Here is a 21,479-nt window from a genome sequence, read left to right on the forward strand (position 1 = left end):
GAAAAACCTGACAAAATATTTAGGAAAATCGCATAAGGATTATCTCTGTAAGAGAATCAAGCCTTTATATGGCTTTGAATCTCTTCTCTTTTTAAGTTACCATTCTTTTATGGATGCTCATAGTAAAGAAGAAAACTTGTCCTATAGCGTTAGTGGAAGCTTTGCCTCAGCAAAGCGTGGCAGGGCTGGGTTCGCTAGCTGGAACACAATAGCAAAAGCATAGCGGTCCCAGGTACAGACTTAAAATCTCCTTTTGTACGTGTTTCTGAAACCAACCACAAAAGGTCTCCCTCCAAAGGGATGAACAGCCAATTGGAAGATGCTCTCTGATTGCTTTGCTGCAGCGATACACCTGCAATTCTGAATGAACCAGGAAATCATTAATAATCTTTACGTTAAAGATGAAACACTGATTCTATTTTTTAAATAAAGCAGATGTATATGTAATGTGCATTTACTTTAAAACCTGATTTAGAAGATCAAAATGCCTGAATCCTGGAGTACCACCAAATCGTAGATAGATTAATTTTTAATCACTGCGAATCAGGATAGAAATTGTCAGCTAGTAGAGGGCAGATTAAACATTAATGTAATCCAGAAACTTTGAAACTTAAAATTGAATTGCTGGAGAAGCACTCTTATGCCAAGAGAAAAGATGTTCAAACTCCACAGAAAAAAAAAAGTGGTGGCTGAGACTTCTTCTGTTGTGCTGTAACCAGCTGGATGTTTCTCCCCGGGAATCAGAAGAGGGCTGGAAGCATCCAGGGCTAGGCTTTGTTTCAGTGAACAAAGTCGTATGGTCTGTTGGGCAGCTTCTCAGACCTCCTTGGCTGGTACAACGTTTTATGCCTCATTTGAACCAAACCAAATCTGTTTCTCTCTCTCTCCATCAGCCTTCCACCCAATGCCTCTGCCTGGCAGACACATATAGGCCCCCTTTTCAAAGCCAGCCAGTGATGCTGCTTACAACTACAGCATCAGGCTCCCTTCTGCAGATGGTTCTAAATTTTAGTCCAAATGCAGAGCTCAAGTCTACGTGGGTTAACAACAACAGAAAGAAATTCATCCAAGTATCTGGGAAATACAAGTACTCTTTCAGAGAGCTGCCAAGTCTGAAGCTTTAAAACGTATCAACATACCATGTAGGCCAATAAGTAGTACTGGATTAAACATGAATGCTAAAAGTTTATTAAAGTCATTAAAATTAACTTAGCAACTTAGACTTAATAACCTCTAACTGCATTAAGATGTCTCAACATGCTTGTAAAATAAACAGCTGGAAAATCTGGCCTAACTATCCATATAACTAATATATGGATATTTCCTTGACTCTGCCCACAGCCCAAAGCATCTTCCAGTGGTACAAATCTCTTTCCTTGTCGTAAACAAAAAGCCAAGTGGCCAGCTTTGGGCTGGGGAGGGGCTATGGCACGAAGCTGTAGGGCCAGTGGTTCGGGGGCCAACCAGGGTGGGAGCAGACTTAAGGTTTCCAGCCTGCAGCAGTACTCTGGTAAGGCAACGAAGCCTCCTCCTCAACTCTCTAAAAGAGGGGATTTGAAAGTTGGGTGGCAAAGTCCTGGTTTCCATTTTAAACTCTGCACTGAAGCAGCTATTCATCCCAGAAATTCATCGTGCAGCTGCACAAGGGGACATAAAAGTGTTACCGGGAGCAGGTGCTGCAGTCTGGAGGCGGAGGAGAGCTCATCTGCTCCAGTACCACTGCTCACCCCGACCTGTGACAGAGTGCCATCCTGAAGAAAAAGCTTATTGCTCACCTTAGGTGACAGAAACTAAGAAATATTTTAGTAGAGCAGATCTCAACAGAGTACACGCTACCACTTACTGATAAAGATAAGGCATCTTTTTTAAAAGCTCTCGTATTATTGTCTGTTCTGGGACTGGTTTCTGTTTACTTGGGTAAAATAAATCTAAATTTACGATTTACAAATAGGTGCTGCCAGATGCTCTTTGCCACTAAATATAACAAAAATTCAGAGGAAGCTGGGATAGAGGAGATGGACTAATTTAATGTAAAACAACAGCTCTGCTCATCGTTTTGTCCTCACCCAACGGGTCCAAGGTGCCAGGCGCTGCTTTTGAGAATCAGTAAAAATAAGTGGGGAGAGTACAAGCACGCACCTTCCTGATAAGTTTGCATACATATTTGGTCCGATATGTATTCAGAATCAGTGACAAAAATGTAAATCCAAAAGTGAGTAAAGCTGGTCACAAGTCCTTAGCGTTGCCACTGCAATGCCTGGAGGGCTTTCAGAGCTTGGTTCAAGAAGCTGACAGTCATTCCCACCATGAAGAAACAGCTAACAGGAGAAGACACCAGAGAAGCTGCGTGTTTAATGCCCTCCAGCACTTACAAAAGTCACAATCAAAAATGCCAAGATTTTCAAACCTAGAACGTCTGTTTGCAAATGCTAAACATCACTGATCTCACTGAACCTGGAATACTGAAATCTGCAATAAGAAACGCCATAAATACTCTTTAGCCTGAAAAAATCAATCGTGCCTAAAAAGAAGCAAAAAGGCAGCCCTTTCCAGGTTGCAGCTCCTTAAAGCAAAGCTCCCGTGCCCAGGCACTCAGAAGGGTGCCTCTGTTCAGCTGCCACTGCGGTGCGGAGCCGGCGCACCGGGGCCGCAGTTTCAACGCAGGGAGGGTTTCGAGGGCACCGCCGGTGCTGGATTCTGCTCGGTGACGTTGGGGAGCGCCGTCTGTCTGCTCCCAGCCTGACACAAAATCGATGAGCAGGAAAAGGCACGGAGGGAAAAAGCACGCTTCATTCACAGCAATGCTGCTGCAAGGTGATGCTGTGTGGTATGATCTCCTGGGCATGCGTATGTAACGCTCCTTGAACCACGAGGGAAGAAGTTGTCTGCTAATGAGTTCCCTGGTAATTGGCCATGCATTGTCATTCCTTGCATGAGGACTGCTGGGAAAACATTGGACGTAATCTGATTAAAAAAACAGAAAAGAGCCTTATGTGACAGCAACGTAATGAGATGGGCTTCAAACTAGCCCTAAGCAAGCTGGACAAGAAAAATAAACGGTGGCCTGTTCAGAAGAGACTGAGGAGACAAGATAGTCTGTATCTGGGATACCCACAGACAAAATTTAGGAGCCTGGGTTGTAAACGGAAAAAACCTGAAGACATAATCGTCCTTGCATACTAACCTGGGTGCTCAAACATTTTAGGAGCATCGCTCAAGACTACTGGTATTTGAGAAGACATGCAGGAAAGGAGCCGTACCTCCTGAAGTACACGAGCACTGCACATCAAGACCAGACATCCTTTGAAGTGGCAAGAGACACGGACGCTTAATGGCTCCAAGTGAAAGATCAAAAGTGGGAAAGCAAGCAGGGCTGCCAGGCACAGGGCTCACCCGGAGAGGAGGAGCCAGATGAAGCCCCTCCGGGAGCACCCTACGACCAGGGCGGGTGGTAAGCAGGGCCTTTGATCATCCACACGCCTCCGGGAAAAGCAGGACAGCAGGGACCCGGCAGCTCCGCCGCGGTTCTCAGCCATACCCGTGTATGGCTCCCACCCTGAAAGCGCTTTCAGACACAGGCTGCCTGTGTTGATGTCTTCTCCGCGTGAAAGCACGAGGCTGAATTTAAATTAATCGGTCAAAACAGTGCTGGGGAGCGGGACCTGAACAGACAGCACGACCGAATGCAGCTGGTGGTGCGAAGTCCCGGGCACCGATGCTGGGGATGGCCCTGCCCTGAGAGCAGCGTTTCACAGCCCTCCCTCCCGCGCGGAGAGGTTTCAGGCCCCTGTATTTTGTTGCTATTATTCACTTGCGGGTGAATTATATTAACGTTCATATCCAAATGTAGATACCTCCCACTGCCACGGGAGCCAAACACAAACACGCTGATTATACAGCGTCTGGGGCACAGCCCTAGTAACAGAGATAAAAATCAACACATCCAGGGAACAAGAAAGAAAAAGGCAGTGCAAGAGTGAGTCAGCAAATGTAAGCAATACGTTAGTCAGGCGAGCATTTCTGAATGCACCGCGAGGCTGTTCACGCTGCAGACAAAGTCACATCCCCGATAACCTGGACGACACGCCACCCCGGGGTGACGGGCCCCTCCTTTTGCAAGGGGGCCTCTGCATTTCCATACTGTTTTGAGGAAGGCTTTGCTGCAGATTTCTTCCATTGTCCCCCCTGCGCCTTAAGTCTGGGAAAGGAAAAAATCTGTGCCGTGTTCAGAAAGACGGAGATGCGAGCGTGGAAATCTGGTAGAGCAGAGGAGGGCGGCCGTGCTGCTGTGTCAGGTGTCCTGATAAAGGCTGCAGGTTTCCAGGATGAGCCCGGTCACTTTGCAGGCCATGGACGCTCCACCCAGCCTGTTTATAAATTAGCCTGTGGTCTGGCTCATCCTCCCGCCAGCCCGCGTTTCCCTGCAAAACAAGTGACTTAGTGCCTCGGAGGGCCACTGCCGTGTGCCCCCCTCAGCGGGCGGACCTGCCCCTCTGCAAACGGCCGTCGGCCTGCAGCTCCGACCCTCTCCTCGCTCGGGGCACGCAAATCACAAACAGCTGCACAGGGTTCAATGGACACAACTGCGGAAAGCAGTGAGTGGGAAGAAAAAGCAAGGTACGAGGCCAGGAAGTGGTATAAAAAAGTCACTGGATTTCAAGTCACCAGCAAACTTGTTTGCAGTTTTTCTGATCTAAATCCTGTTTTGCTGCCACTTTGAAAATGCAGACTCTAATTAACTCATATTCTTAAACACTCTGGCTCCCTGAAGAGGATACTTGCTTTTGTAAATGTTATTTATAAAGCAAGAGCTATTTAATACCTGCTTAACATATATCCATAACCTTCAAAATGTCTCCTATGAGTCAACACACCCTGACTCGAACTGACATTTTTTTCCTGTTCTGTAAGGCTTTCTCCAGCGTACAGCCACTACCCCAGAGCATGGCAGAAGGCAGCCTAAGCCCCTGCCCACGTTAACTAGTTCAACACTGGAGACGGGTTGTTTTATTCTGGAAGAGGAGCACTTGCACAAGGAGGCCTGCACCTCAGCCAGTCTCTGGGAAACAAGCCCTTTTCAGTTTAATCTTCACGCTTTCTAGTGATCCCCCACATGTTACCGTTTACACCGTAGCCACATCCTGCATTTACATCCTCTTCATTGGTATTCCTGCAGGAAGGCCGTGGGATGGCGGCTTATTCCGCCTTCAGCAGCACTCCTATCTCTGTCTGAATCAAAGCTACGGCTAACGCTAGAGCCACCTCATGTACTCATGCACAAAAATTTACATCCTCTTCCCATTCAAGTCACAGGCATGCCTCCCATTGACTTGGACAAATCCCAGACGCCAATTTTAATAGTGAAGGTACTTGGAGAGTCTGTAGTCCTCCGGAAGGGGTGCCTTACTCACTCTTTGAATGAAGCAGGTTGAGCAGCATAGTCTAGGGACCAGACCACAGGGCGTCATCATAGCAGACTGCGAGATCCAGTTAGAGGGGAATGTTTGTCTAATTCACCACTCAGAGTATTTGTCCCCACTCACGCAGCTAGAAGGAAACCGCTCAGACCGCATGGATGCAACATTCTGGGCACACAAGCCACGAGCACCTCAGCATACGTGTTGTCACGGGTACCAAAGGACTCATCATCTCCATGCCATGCTGTCTCCAGGACTGCTTTCAGGAAGGCCACACGGGCAGCCTCCAGGAAAGGCAGCTGGAGCAGTTTGACGATTTACCGCCTTGGTCAGTCCCTTCCGCGCCGCTATGGGAGCTGATGGCCCCGGGAGAAGTCAAGACAGGCAGCCCTGGCGCAGGCGGCTGGTTCACCTAACTATAGCGGTGGTTGCATCTGCGTGGCAGAAGGCAAAAGTTCAGCCTCGGGAAGCTACTCCAGTGCCAGCAAACCCAAGGCAACCCACCTTGACATCACCCCTTGTGCAACGTGGGTGACAGGGAGGCTGTCCCTGCTGCCTCCCAGGCTGGCTGACATTCAAGGGGCAGAATTTCATCCAGCAGCCAGGGAGAACGCATGATGGTACCAAGTTTATGTCTGATGTGCTTTGGCTTACTGTACATGCCATGGGAGGCCCTCAAAAAGTGCCGGGGATCAAAGTCTTGCTTTCTTTTAATGTCATATAGGACTTGGGAGCTAAGAAGAGAGACCTCAGCTGAAAGTCAGTGGAACTGGTCATTCTAATCTGGCAAGACTTCCAGTTGCAATGGCTTTGGGCAGCTCTCAGAGCAGCCCTGGTAGCTGTGCAGATCCACCACTTTCAAGGCATCCCTCGTATTGTTAGACATGTTTCATTATAGAGCTTTCTGTCATTAAAGCATCTAACTCACCAAGAATGTGACTGTGGGATTCAGTCTAGACCCTAGCAAAGGGCAGAAAGATACTAAAATACCGTAACTCTCCATAGTAATACAGTGAACACAAGTGTCCCTCTTTCAAGATATACAGCTATTTTAACAACACAAGAGCTACTTGAAATTCCACCGAGTCAAGACTCATTCTTGAAAACTTAAACAAGGCAATGGGTTAAAGATGTCTGAAGCCAAATTCAGGTCCCCTGTAAACAGATACAACATGATCTAGTTTAATGGAAAGAGGCCTGCTCTCTGCCAGCAATAAATATGGATCGTAACTAAGGTCATCAGGATGCAGCCTATGAAGACAAAATGCTGGAACATCATCATAAAAGAAAAGTGTGGGCAAGATACTTGTGGTCTGTCAAAAGCCTCCCTCAATTGTATATGCCATTTTAATTGATGCAATTCAAAACTGCTCACCGTACTCGCACGAGTTCATCAAGATAGACCAAAGGACCGCCCTCAGTATCTTTCATACTTTGCATGCCTACCCTGAAGCCATCGGCATTTCATTAGGGAAGATGCTCCATGACACCACAACAGCTGAAGTCACGGGGACCAAGGCAAGAAGAGCATTTGGAAAGCCTGAGGTCAAAATCTGCGTTCCCAGCTTTAATGCCGATACACAATAGATACTAACAGATCCTTTTTTGTTATCCATTTTTCATCTCGATCAAGGGCATGCTACTACAGAAAGCACAGGGGAGTTCTGCTCGTTCACCATACAGTAAAATGCTGTGGTATCTCTTATAATTACTATTTCTCCCTCATCTCTGGATTGCCCGTATTATCAGCCTGGTGTGTATTTTTCCCTAAATGTAGACACAATCTCTTTTCTCTTCATATTCTTCTAGCATCTTTTCTAATTATTCCATTTACAGTAATGATCATTTCAAAATATGTGAATTGTCATCATCATTTTACGTACCAGATGCTACATTACATTTAGCCAACACATACAAGTTTAGGAACTAAACCTCTTACATTGAAGCCAACAGAAGTTTTACTTAGACTTTATTTAGGATTTTTCCAGCTAATGACTGGAAAGTAGCTTTTAAAAGAGAGGCCCCTTTTATACCAGGGTAAGATGAGGGCTGAGGAAAGCTACAAGCAAGGACTCTTCTGTTATTGCCCTATTCCAGAAATCAAGGGCCAAGCGACTTCATCAGAAGGTGGCAGCAGGACTACCCCAGTGCAGTACTTTTTCTGCTCATCCGGAGACAGCTCAGGGCCAGGCCCGCGCTGCCCAGCTCCATCAGCCCAGCACCAAAACGTACGCCAGCTGTTCCCCACTGCGCAGGCTGTTTTACCTAAGCATACAGGGCTTCCCCAGCCACCCGTGCTGCCGGCTGGACTGTTCCTAAATGGGAAAAAGATATACAGAAAATGAAAGAGGGAGGGGGAAAGGGTGATGAAAAGCAAAAATAAAACAGGTATCTGGAAAAAGAAGAAAATGCATGGTGGGGCAGAAAGGAAGAAGGATGGTTGGAAATAACTATGGTCCAATTTGCTCCCTGGAGTCTCCCTCCGTTCAGTGCAGAGAAGGGAGGGATGCAACTTATCTCTCTCAGCTCCCTGTTTCAGGATGCGATGACTCAGACACCTTACGTAGCAGGCATCTATGTGTGGTCAGACAAATCCCATCACCAGTGCCTGCAGGGTGCTCAAAGGACTGAATGAGTGAACAGTAATATAAACCTGCCGTAATCACCAAATACTAGGATCCCAGACATGCAAACCTCCCGAGCAGGATCAAAAGATATATGTGGAGAAATCTGGGAAAGGCATGCACTGTAACTACCATCCTTGTACAGGGGTACCATTACACAAGGACCACCTCTCATGAACACCTAGGGCCAGGTTTTCAAAATGTTTCTTTCAGTAAAACATTTTCTTTCATTTCCTAACAAGCATGAGCATCCTGGGTACAACAGCCTTGTGAGAGTCTGGCTCTAAGTGTTGCAATAGGAACACCTGGCGTTGATCCTATCTTTCAAACTAAATTTTGAAATTTGTCCATGATGTAAGCACTGAGTAGGAGGGGAGCTCTTGGAAAATGCTGGAAAGCTTGTAGGAAATTGTTAAGAATGAAAAAAATACATTTCAGACATGATATTAGAAGTCAGTGAACAAGGACACATTAACTAAGGATTCCTTTCAGTGCTATAACATTATTTTTACCCATGGTGTTTGGCTGTCTGGAGCTGCCCTCCTTCCACTGGGACAGATGCAAAACTCCACACTGGATCACAGAGACGGTGGCAACGTGGCTGCACAGATCTGGCTCTCATAGTCCAAGCAATAGTTTATCTAAACCTTTTCAAAAATAAGAATGAGTTTTGTCTGCCTGAGGTATTACTAGTCTTAAACTAAACCCACAAGCTGTTAGGGACAAGACAAAGTTTTTCATAGCATTCATGGGCAGCACCTTGCAGGGGGGGAATCTCACCTAGCATCAGACTCCCAGAAATGCTGCTGTATGTTGGATTGCTGGGCATTTTCAGCATGAACTGCCAATCCAAGTAAGATTTTAAAATAATGGATTTAACTCCCCAGTATTTACAGAGTTCTGAAACAACAAATAATGATTTAACAAAATAAACTGATGGTCTGTGTACACAGAGCCATTGCAAGAGGGAAGGTCGCTTCCAGACAGTTCTGGCATGACTGGTACCAAAAATAGTATTTTCTTTATCAGGCATATGATCAAAAAAGGGTATTTAAGCACACAGGAGCGATTAGGTCAGATCAAAGGTTGAACTAGGTCAGTATCTTGTTTCAGACAGTGGCCAATAACAATATCTTCTGAAAAAAACTAACAGGGCAATGCCCTCACAAACTACCGTAAAGAAAACATTATGCATCTCGAAATACTTTTACCTGTTGAACAGCCTGTTTCATCAGGGGTCTGCAGTCAATGCTGAGCACTCTCATGAGCAGTTCCACTTAGCACATCCTCACAGCTTCAGCTTCTACCTAGGAAGCGCAGTGAAATCACCACCGGGTTTTGCTGGCTTTGGGTCAGCTGCCCATGAGCATGGAGATGCCCCCACACAAGGGCCGGGTCCCCATCCACACCCGGGAGAGGGGACTCACCAAGCCCCCCTGATGATGAGACCTTGAGGTCTAAGATGGTCCAGAGCAGCCATCAGCCCCAGAGCTACCATGTCAACAGAGCAAAAGTCTTCCTGCAAGTGAATGTAGCTAATGAAGACAGGAGGATCTAGACATCATCAAAATAGCTTGGAGTTTTCTGCTTGGCTGTCAAGCCAAGGAGGATGAAGAAACAAGAAGTAAGGAATTGAAATGTAAGGTGTCCACAGAATTTCCTGCTAATAACCAGTCCCTCTCTTGGTTCTGACCTGGAAGATGTGAAAAAGGAGTTGGAGACAGCCAGCCACTCCGGGTAGAACAAAAAGGAAAAAACCCAGGACTTTCAGCTGCCTGGAGATTTCCTATGTTGAAAACCACAAAATTCCCATTAATGTTTACAGAGGACTTGCACTCAGCAGATGCACAACAGGAGACCTAGAGCGAAAATGCCCAATTAAAGCTAAAAGGAGAAATACAGAAGGAAAAAGCCAGACTTTGTAAATATTTGTTAATAAACCCACTATCTGAATGGGACAGCGCAACAACTTTGGCCTCCTGCTTTTGTTTATACTTGGGGGACTTTACTATCATCTTAAGTACTTCTTAATGGTTCTAAATAAAAAATAAAAGAAGGAGAAAAAAAAAAAAAAAAGAAAACCAGACAATTTTATTAGACAGAAGATCAGACTCCTCAATAAGATCATTCTGGTGTTTTTACTGAGATGAACTTGCCTCATTGTTTCTTCCCCTTAAAATGTCAATTGGCACTCCCTGGGATTGCTCTTTCTAGGTGTAGTCATACTACTGATGGCTGAAGACATGCAGGGCAGATATTTGTCCTTAATAATGCTCTTGATTGACCTTAAGTTTTATGTCCAGGGGTAACTGAGGCCATCAGAAATCAAAACCAATGCATTCAGTTTGAGGAGCTCGTAATCATGGATGATGTCCAATTCATTTTTCACTCAGTTTGCAGCTTTCATACACTGAAATGAGTTGCCAACAAGTTTTTAAAATTCTGTTTAGAAGTTATCATCAGAAGATGCTGAATAGTCTTCAGTTTTATTGGACTATTTGAAGGACAGTTCCTTCCATAAATTCGCAACTAAGAATGGTCTGGGCTTTTGCAGTTTAATCCCATGATATCAACAATAAACTGCCTTGCCTTCGATATTACAGCAGCTCTTCTTACTCCTCGGTTACCACAATCAAGGAGACAAACTTTGCCCCACATCCTTGGCAAGAATAAAGTATTCTTCAGTGCTAGTACAAGTGTAAAGCTGCACAGTAATACTGTAAGATCATTATGATTTCTGTACTGTTTTAATGTAGTTACTCATACAGGTCTTACCACCTCAGGATCACCTTTGTACAAGTCCCCTGGCATGAGGTAAACCGTTAGCTTGCATCACCCTCCCTTCTTCCTCACTCTGAATACCAGCTTTTCCCAGAGAAGGTCAAGGACTGCTCAGCAGATGCAAGATCTGTCCATCATTTCACCATTTCATGGCATGTCTGCCCTGCAGGATCTGGGTCCCTTCTCTAGCCAAACCGAGGTCATGTTGGTTTTGGAGTCCTTCCACCTTGCTGCTGGTCCATAAGTAAGACTCGTGGCAACCAAAGGGCAAGATGTCCTCAGAAAAGTCAACAAGACTTGCAATTGAAGTTTTGTAATGGAGCACATAGTACAAGGCACACAGTGAAAGGTAGCATCAGCCACCTTTGCTACTTCGGATCTGAAATCAATAACCACATCGGCAAACCCTGCACAAGAAGTGACACAATTTTCTCCTGGAGTTAGCCTGGCTGGAATCACAGCCCCCCTGTTTCCCGTTCTGCTGCCGGCTTGCATAACACTAACCTGGGTGTCCCTGCAGAGCACCCCACCCGGCTGCACCCGCCTCCCCCAGCAAACCCAGCCCCAGCGGACGTGAGGCTGTGACACGAACAGCAGCAGCATGGCTTGTAGTAGCAGCAGTTCTGGGATGCTTTGGTCAGGGCTGGGGCACCACTGTGCTAGGCGCTGCGTAGACACCGAGTAAACGCAAAACCCTTCTACTCCAACCCAGGACAAGGCTCGAATGGGCTGACAAAACAGTTGGCAAGGAAAAAAGTACTGGGTAGCAGTACGCGGGTAAAACGGTTACACAAATAGCTCACGTTGATATAGCTGAATCAGTGAAAAGTTTATTTTACATTTTAGCCAATGCTAATTTAAATTTTAAAATAATAATATGTTTTAACCTCTGCCCATTTCCATTAAAAGAAAAAGCACCTAAACTCTCTCTTGATTAAGCTTTCCAAAAAGCGTTTTACGTCATCTTGCCTTGTGCAGCCCCAGTGGACCCTGTACTACAAAATCATTCCCAAAGCGGCAGAAAGCTCCATAAACACCAATAAAAGTTTACCCTTGAAGCGAAAACAGAAACCCCAGCTCTGTACCCTCCACCGTCTCCAGCTCTGTACTGACACCACCTTTGCAGAGGAGGGTCTCTGCATTCCCCATCAGTCTGTCCCCCCTCCCTGGACCCCCAGCGCACCAGGGGTACCAGCCCGCCAGTGCTAACACAGTCATGAAGACAGAAATACTACAGGCTTTCCCTTACAAATTTTTCCCCTTTTTTATCTCTATATTTATCTCTAAGAGTCAGCAGATCAAAGTTAGCTGAAAAGGGCTTTGGATAGACTCTTGAGCAAGGGGCAGAGACCACGCAATGACATAAAGGAAGAAAAAAAGTACAAAACATCCTTTTATTCCCAGTACCACTATAGACGGCTGTGGAGAAGAGACCGACGGCAAACGCAGCGCATAAATTTGAGAGTTAAATACTCGGCCAGACCTTTCTCTGCTGAAACCAATGGGAACCTGACCATGTTTGACTTTTTAAGGAGCAGTAGATGTACTGGACAGGAACGCTCACTGCAGTTTCAGCAGGGGGGTCAGGGAAAAGGCCAGTTATGTTAGGCGTTGCAGAAAACTGAGTAATCGAGACCCCTAATCACACCATGAGTTACACGCACCGATCTCCTGCTCATTCTGAACCCCATTAAAGGGCAACTTCTACCAGCACAGAGTTCAGTAAAAGACCAGGATCTAACAAATTATTGTAGCCTGTCTGCACTGCTTCTCTTATCAGATTACGGACAACCTGACTGCACGCATTTGAGGGAGGAGGAGAATATGGAAGCTGTCTCCACGTAAATTTTCTTGACTGCTTTTAAAGAAGACATTTTTTAAAGATTTCTAGGTTGCAAGGGACACACGCACGTAGCTTCCACCTCAGCAAAACTAACAGGAGGAAAAAACATGCCAACCTAAATAACAGTGGCTCATCATCAAGGTATGATTAAAAATTGGCAATCAGGAAAGGAATGCCGCTGCGGTGCCTAGGAAGGGCCCGGAAGCGCGTGCAACCTGACAGCAAAACAGCCAACAGCAACTCACGTGCCGTCGTACAAACTGCTGTCTTCTCAGCGTGGGGCAATGACCTTGGCCAAAGACGCACTTTGCCCAGGGTGCAGAAGGGCCCACGGAAGTTAATTTCAGGTTGCACTTTTGCCAGGACTGATCAAGTAGAGATGTTACCACGTAACCGAAAGGATATCCGCCTCGTGCCGCCCCAACAGCCCTAACACCACATCCTTGTGAAGCCACGGCTTGGCAGACTGGGAAGTTGGACCAGCACGCAGGGTGCCTCCTCCCACCCACTCCACGTGGATTTAACCAGTGAAGGATAAAGGTCGGTCTGTCTGTCTCTGCATGGGTGCCTGTATCCACAAGCTAGCGGAAATAGGCACAGAGGTGAAAATACCATCTTCCAGGGGAAAAGTTCCCTGCGATTCAACAGGGCCAGGGTGCCTAGAGAAGGAAGGAGATAGGTGGGCACTTTGCACCCCACTCCCAGGGGAAATCAGCTTCTTCCCGTCGCTCCTTTGCCCACCCACAAAAAGCACCCTCTCTCTGGGGGTTCACGCTACCACTTGCTGCTCAGCCTGTGCGTGCACAAACACCCCTCTGCTTTCACAGCGTATGCCTGGTTGAGGATACGAGCTACTTTTTCAAAAGTGCCAAAACAATTCAGTGTCCCACATCTCATCCCAAACCAAAATGCTCCTGAATGTCCATATTCACTTTTGAAAATGATGGCAAGCTCCTAAATTACTTCTTGCTCCATTCTTACAAGTTTATTGTTCCCACAAGCACATGGTGTTTCACGAAGCAGAAGAGAGAGCTTCACTCTCAGAGGCTTAAAAATTAATGAAGCAACATGATAAGAGATGTGTTCATACTCTAAGGATAGGGTGAGCTAAAGGCCAATGCCTATGCTTCAGTGGTAGGCTGAATCCAGAAGACACCAATGTACTTATCTTCAGGATGACATTTTCGTGCCACCATCTTTTTTTTTTTTTCCAAGCACCCCCACGGACAGAAAATAGCTAAACTCTGAAAGGACATGAACTGTTATTCCCCATCATCTCCATCCTTGTATTTTCAAGGAGCCAAAGCCCTGTGATACTCCAATATTTTGCTCAGAAAGGCCTGCAGGATGGAGGAACGGCAAAGGAGCAGGTATCCTCTGATCTCTGCAGCACCAAAGCTGCCGTGCACCGGTGGCCCTGTCAGCTTAATGGCCAGTTTGCACAAGAGAGCAGCAAAAAGCCCCTCTGGGGGATGAACTGTGGTGGCAGGCTAAAGTCTTGGGCTGACCGATTTTTCCTCAAGTAAAACAGTCTCCCTGTGGTAAAGAGCAACTCGTACATCTTCCCTTCGAGTCCTTGCCGCGGCACAGAGAGAAGGACAGGGTGACTGCAGCATCCCCTCCACATCCTTCACTGGCATTTCGCAAGAGCTCAGGGGGGAAAAAAAAAAAAAAAAAAAGTAGTGATTTACATCAGTTTTTGGCTGCCACGCACGTATGCCTGGAGAGATACGGCACAGCCTCTCACTCTTGATTTCTGCATGAGGTAAGAGCAGCTTAAGTGGATGAAGGAAGCTTGTTCTGCATTTAGGAAACAAACCTGCCTAGGACAATGGTGCTTGTGTGAATTATTTAAAGGCAAGCGCATTTTCAAATCCAAATTAGTTGACCCTCCGCTCTTCCACATCCATCTCCAGTTTTGAGCAGAAGGAGAATTACAAAGGATAGATTTCTCTCAGCATCAGCTGCACTTTCTGTCTCTCACCACATAAAAGTTTCAAGTAACAAAAGGTTAAAAATAACTTCCTGCACCAGGATGTTTTTTTCAAATACACAAACATTTATACTCATGTGAGGTTTACAGAGTTAATTGCAGAGTCCAGTTTGAGTTGCCAGTGCCTTTTAAAGCCAAAAAATGCCCAGCTGCCCTTACACAGTGCTTCCCTCTTTACTGAAAGCTCATTAACAAAACAGCCACTTTCTGCAGCAGAGCCCCACAGCATCTTTCTGGAATAACCAGCTCCGCTTTCATCCTGCTCGTCCTCCTCCGCCCCGACTCGGCTCCCGCTATTACCTGCGAGCACGCTGACGGCTGCCAAGGGTTAAACCTTGGCTTTTCAGTGAGAAAAACAGGAGAGGAAAAAGTCAGGGAAGGTAAAAGAGAAGGGATGGAGGGGAGGCTGCCCGAGGGCAGCAGGCTGCAGGAGGGCAGCGGCGCTAGGGGCAGGGATGGCCGGAGCCCTGCAGCAGCCGGCGGAGCAGCGGAGGAAAAGTTTCTGTGATTTTAGGCAAGCCCTCGCGTGACATCATCTCGCCCAGATAATCTCGGCGCAGTCAGCACAGGCCTCCTGCTTCCCCATTGGCGAGCCCCTCGTCAGCAGACATCTGAAGATAATTATTATTGGCCAGACAATTATAACAGGAACAACTGTCACTTCGTGCTGATGCCTGAACCTGGCGCTCTGCAGCACGATGGGGAAGGACCCCGGCGGTCACCACTCCGTCCATGCATTTCTGTCACTTTTGCTTTCCTAAGCACTGGCCGGTTTTTGCTACCTCACTGGCTGCAGCTGGGAATCGGGATCTCAGCGCTGCAACCCTTTTTGCTGTACGTCTGACTGAACTGCGAATTTTCTGCAAAAACAGTAATGTATTTATTCGCAAGAAATAAAGGACTAGAGCTGCGTTAATTCTCATGCAGCAGTTTAAGGAAAAAAAAATCTTCTGCAGATTATTTACTTCATCCCTCTTCCCTCTTTGAAGAGGTTTGGGAGGTGGGGCTGGGAGAGTTTGATTTGAGAAATCATTTGAAGCAATTATTTTAATAAACATTTGACTTAATCCTGATCTACTGAAACCAAACCTCCCACGGTCCGAGCATGGTAAGATCAAAGCAATACTGTATCTTCTATCAAAAGCTACCTACCTGATGGCACTATACGTAAATGTACATCAACAACAGCTTTCCCACAACATACAGCATAAGGAGTTTCATGAGAGTAAATGGACCTGGTAGTTCTTTAACCTCCTCAAAACCTGCCATTGCTTGTTTAGGGAAGACAACTAATTGGTGGCTCTCACCCTCAGAGACCAGCAGGCTGCAGGTCTGCCTCTGCAGCCTGCAACCTCGCTCAGCCGTTCCTGCCTCCCCGCAGGAGAGCCAGGCAGTCTGGGGGCTATACCATAAGGGCGTGCGTACACATAAAGCCAAGCATTCAGGGAGGCACGAAACCCATCAGCTTCTAAGTATCAGCTTATAACTATTCATTTTTCCTCTGTGTCAAAACAGTAGCCTCTTTACAGCACTGCTAATCTAGGCCTAGGCTCTAAAGAGGTCCCAGAGCAATGCACATTGTAGGATGGGGGCCTCCCTAAAGCGAGGCAGGAACATCTGGAACGAAGCAAGGAGGACCTCGTTCACTGCCGTTAGACCAATTCGCCATCAGATGGGCTCCATTCATGCCAGCCTCAGAGGGATGATTTCCAGGGGCAGATGACAGTGAGGAAAAAAACCCTAGGATGGGGGTGTGCCTGGGAAAAGCCTGGGTGTCAGCCATCGGTGAGTGCAGAGAACATGCACTTGGCCCAGGGAGCGATGGAGCCTGGAGCAAGCTCGGAGGACAGAGGCAAAGGAGGGGAGAGCCTTGGCTGAACAGAACCAGCCACTTCATTCCTTGCACCACAATCCATCCAGACCAACCGTACCAGTACCTAGGGGTATGCCACTACCCCTAGGCTTTGCGTTCAAGCTTTTCCAGCTTTAGGCTTACCCAGTTATAATTAAAAAGGCTTGTCAGTGCTTTAACCAGCTCAGAACCCAGAGGGTATGTAAAGGGATTCATGTCCTGCCTCAAACTGGGCTACATCTTCATATATGACCTAGCCAGACACTAAAGAGGCTTCTCAAAATCCAAAAGGCAGGGTCAACTCCTTAGAGCCACTTCATCCCCCCCAACACCCTACAGCCTTTTTTTTTTTTTGGCCTTGTAAGGTATCAAGAAATATTTCTGCGACAGAAGTAAAATAACAAATGCCACACCTATAGAATTTGTTTACCTCCATGTTAGGCGTTGTAATAATATTGCATCCTAATTTAAATGGCGATTACAGTATAAAATCCTGCCACAGTCTTTCCTGAAGCAAGTCCACTTGGTCCATCTTCCTGCCTAAAGAACGAACAACCATGTTTATCCCTAAAAACTACTACTTAACAACCTCATCTTAGGACGCTCTTACGTTAACAATGTGTACATTAAGGCTACAACTACAAAGTCAAGAAGCCACGTACTGCCACTGATGTCTCCGTAAGCAAACCTATCGCATCATCCTCATATGAAGTAGAGAAGCCTTCTTGCATGGCTTCTTAGCTGCTGTATTTTACCAGTTAATGTCCCCCGCAAAATTCAAGTGCTGGAACAGGACCTGCTTCATTAAGCGAGTGAATTTGCTGAAGATAAAAACACACAATTCAACCTGAAACTGAAGAATCTTCAGCAGCATTCTCAGGAAAAGCCTGCCATGACAGAGACCTCAGTGGGCACAGCTCCGTTTCGTTTCCAGAAACGTTCCCGGGCCACAAGCAGATTGCTCTCCTCCTTTACTTTCATGTGAATCAAAGGTAGTAATTCATCAGCTCCCTTAAAGGCAGCGAAACTAGACTGAAAAGCGTGTGCGCAGGGATCATCGTGTCTCTTTAGCTGTACAGCAGCAGCATAAAACTGATGGTCTCCTCCTTTGAACCTGGGAAGTGGGAGCCTGGCGTTACGGGAGTCCCAGCTGGCGATCTCTGCAGCACACTGAGACTGCCCGGGAGATTTTAATAACGCTGCTTAGCATTTATATAGTACCTGACATCTTCGAGGCACTCAGCAAGTCATCAAAGTGCCTCATGAGGGCATTCTGGCATTATTACCCCCCAGCCCCCCGGTTTTCCCCTGCTGGGGAAACTGAGGCCTAGGAGAGGTTATGTAATGTTCCCAAGGTCACATCATGAAGCACGGGAGAGCCAAGAAGACACAGCAGTCCTGGTTCCCAGTCATGTTCTTTAATCTAAACTGCATCTCTCCTGGGTTATTTGGCTATTATACACACTCAGGTATCACCCCCTCCATCCTCTTTTACCAGTTTGTCCTATTCTGATGCCAATTTTCTTCTGGAACATGGACAAAATGGGAAGCATCCAACACTCCCAGCCCAGGAATATCTATGTGGTCTCCCTTCTCCTGAAACATGAGTGACACCAGGCACCCCGCAAGAGCTAACGAGCTCAGCTGCAGGAGAATGGAGGGAGACATACACACACTTAAATGGCCATTTCAATTATACTGCCCTTAAAAGTCCTCAGACGAGTCACTGGAGGATTCTACCAAGTCCCTGCCTCAGATCCACCTGGGATCTGGGACCATTCTGCCCTGCAAATGTAGGCCCCAAACCTTGGACCCAGAGACAGTCCTATCCTGCCATCATCACACAAGGGTGGCATGGGGAAGGTTCTCACTCGGGAGATACGGGGATGAGGGAGCCGGAGCGGGCAGGCGGCACTGCCGAGGGAGGGCATGCAGGCAATGGGAAAGCTGGGGGCAAGCTGGGGAGAGAGACCACGGGAGCAGCAGAAAGGGCAAGACTGGGCACCAGGCGAGGGTGGCCAGGGATGGTGCAGCACCCGGGTGAGCGCAGGCAAGGCGTGAACAGAAGGCCAGCGCAGGCAGACGAAGCCAGGGCGAGGAGCGGGAGGAAGGTGTGGGTGGGTGTGATGGAGAGGGGGATCCTGGCCCTGAGGGCGGCCCCGGGGACCCGCGGGAACGGGCAGGGGCAGCTGCGGCGCTCCCTCCATCCCTGCCTCCACGCTGCCGGCCGAGGCCCGGGACCGGGGATGCCCCTCCCGGGGCGGGGCAGCGAGAGGGCTCCCGGCGGGCGCTCCCCTTCGGCGGGCAGGGCCGTGTGCGGGCCCGCGTCCGCCTGCGCGGCCGTGAGCCTCCGTCTCGCCGCGGCCCGGGATGCCCCGCCGGGTCTCTGCGCAGCCCCCCGGCACGGCGGCTCCCGCCGCGCCTCGGCTCGCCCCGGCTCCCGGGCCGCACGCACACGCCAGGAAAGTTAATAGCCGCGTGGCTGCAAATGAAGTTTGATTAGGAGCCGGGGGAGGGGAGGGGGAGGACAAGGGGCTCCGCGGGGAGCGCAAGCAGAGGCGCAACTTGTTTCGCCGGGCGCGGGCGGCGGGAGGGCCGGGCCGGGAGGCAGGGGAGGCCGAGGGCAGAGCGGGGGCACGTGTGCGGCTGGGCGCCGCCGGGCCAGCCGGAGGGCCGGGGCACGGCGGGAGGGGGCGGCGGCGGCGGCGCTCGGGGCCCGCACCGCGCCGCGCCGCCGGCGGGATGCCCCGGCCTTGCGTAACCCGGCGGGGAGGCGGCGGGGCGGCCCCCGCCCGGGCGCGCAGGTAGCGCCGGCGGCAGCGCCCGTGTGACCGCGCACGGCGGCGCCGAGCCGCGCCGCGCCGAGCCGAGCCGCGCCGCACCGCACCGCGCCGGGCGGGCGCGCACCCGGATGGGCTCAGCGCCTCCCCGCCGCTGCGGGCGGGTGGGCGGCGGGGCCCGGGGGCGGCACTCACCAGTTCTCCTGCATCCACTGGATGGCCGCATGCTCGTTGAACTGCTTCTCGAATTCGTATTCCTGCAAAGTCAACACTGACATGTTCATTGGCCCGGTGGCTGCGGAGCCGCTCCCCGCGCCGAAATGCTGCCTGCCGCCGCCTCGGGAGCCGGGCCCCTGCGCGCCCGCCGCCGAAGAGCCCCCGCCTCTGGCCTGGCCCGCCCCGCCTCAGCGGTACCCCGGGTTTAGCATAGCTCCGCTCCCCTCCGCGCCTCTCCTCCCGGGCCCGCCGGTCTCCTCCTCTTCTGCGGCCGCCGCGCAGCGCCCGAGGGCGGCGCGGTCTTAGTGCCCGCCCGCCGCCGCCGCCGCCGCCGCCGCCGCCCGGACACCCGCCCCCCGCCGCCGCCCCTCGCACACCCCCCGCCGCCCCCCGGCGGACGGCGCCGCTCCGCACCGGGGCTGAGCTCCGGCCCGGCACGGAGGACCCCCCCCCCCCCCCTTTCCCCCTCGGGCCGTCAAAAATAACTACGAAAATAGGAAGCCCCCACCCCTGTCTTGAATCGCGCCCGCAGCGCCCGGCGCGCCCTCCCGCGCCACCCGGGAAATAAAGAAGCACAAGCTGAGGTTCAGCCAGAAAAGCAAACGCATGGACTCCCCCAAAATACCCTACCCCCCCGTCCTTTTTGCATTTACATTCAACATGCACCTGCTGTGGCTGCCGCCACCCCGCGGGGCGGGCCCGCTGCCCCCACCGCCCGGCCAGCGCCGGCCTGCTGCGGGGCGCGGGGCTGCAGCCGGCGGCACCGTGCGGGGGCACCGTCCCGCAGCCAGGCCGTCCCGGGCCCCGCGGTGCACAGATACACGTGTGGGTGCTGTGGTACAGACGGGGCTGGTGCAGCACGGGGCAGAGACCCTGAGTGGAACCATCACCGGCCTAGCAGCTCCCGCAGCTAGGGCGCACCGTGTTTGTCGTCCCTTGATTTTGCCTTCCCGTCTCATCTGCCACATGCTGATGTCTCCAGCTGAGCTCCTCCGACTCCGGCAGCACCCTGGACGTGCTTTACAGCACCAGCTGGGCTAAAATAGCGGTCCCAGCCCCCACTGAGCCAGCGGTCTGAAGGCAGGAGGAGAACAGCTTTCACGTCAAGAAAGCCAGCTGTAAGCGAGCAGATCCGGCACAGGTCAGCGCGCTCTTGACTCCCGTGGACTTCAGTTCTCATTGACATGGAAGTGCTTAATGTCATTAAACCCAAGCATTGCAAAAAAAAACCACCAAAAGAGAGCCCTGAAGTTGTAGGACATCGACAGCTAACCAGTCTGATGTTCCTGCTTGCGTTTTGACTATTGTGCTCTTCAGAGTCATGTTTTTCAGCTTCTCTCTTCTTTTTTCTTGACAATTAGAACTTTTCTTTTTTCCTAATGAGGGCTGTTTCTTGCATTGTCATCTGACTGGGGGTTTTAAGCAAAACACCAAACATCACCTGCTCACACTGAAACTGCAAGACGGTGCTAAATTATTATTTATTACTATTGTACCCAGACGCCCTCAACAGATGAAGGTCCCGTAGTCCTTTTCTCAAAAAGATTACTGTCTGTATAGACAAGACAAGGGGGAAGAGAAACAGTCCCAGCCTTGCCTTCCAGATGGAGAAGCTCAGAGAGCTGCAGGGGTGTTCAGAATTACTTTGCATCAGCTTTCAATGGCCACTGAACTGGCTGGTGGAGTGGTGTTTGGGCAAAGCGGGCTTCATTTGCGCTGCTGCTCCAAAAGAGTCTGCCCCTAAAGGTGCGTGTTATTCTTCCAGATCTCCACGGGCAGGCAGCTTCAGTGGACGGGTGACCCGAAGGCAGATGGGGGAAGATGGATGGAGAAATCTCCAGCGCAGCCACAGATGACATTGTGTGGCTGGATGAAGCATGGGATGAAGGGCTCCTCGCAGCTGCAATGCTTAGGCTCTGAGCCATGGGACTGCTCCTTGCCATCATGCTGGAGGATAAATGCTGCCCCACGGC

At 49.6% G+C, this 21,479-nt stretch overlaps 1 protein-coding gene across 2 annotated transcripts in view; it reads right to left on the reverse strand.

Moving 5' to 3' along the window:
* ELOVL6 (ELOVL fatty acid elongase 6) overlaps positions 1 to 19,834 on the reverse strand; it is a 77,854-nt gene extending 58,020 nt beyond the window's left edge. The window contains exons 1-2 of one of the 2 annotated variants that reach the window (XM_087737699.1): positions 19,705 to 19,834; positions 19,486 to 19,547 (exon numbers count right to left, since the gene is read on the reverse strand). In XM_087737699.1, the coding sequence (XP_087593825.1) occupies positions 19,486 to 19,499 (14 nt within the window). In that variant the 5' untranslated portion in view covers positions 19,500 to 19,547; positions 19,705 to 19,834. The other variant, XM_087737698.1, reaches the window with a different exon arrangement.
* Positions 19,835 to 21,479: the final 1,645 nt, after the last annotated feature.

This window comes from Nipponia nippon, unplaced genomic scaffold, assembly GCF_047370975.1.
Source record: "Nipponia nippon isolate SJK-2023a ecotype South Korea unplaced genomic scaffold, ASM4737097v1 scaffold_6, whole genome shotgun sequence".
NCBI classification, from domain to species: domain Eukaryota; kingdom Metazoa; phylum Chordata; class Aves; order Pelecaniformes; family Threskiornithidae; genus Nipponia; species Nipponia nippon.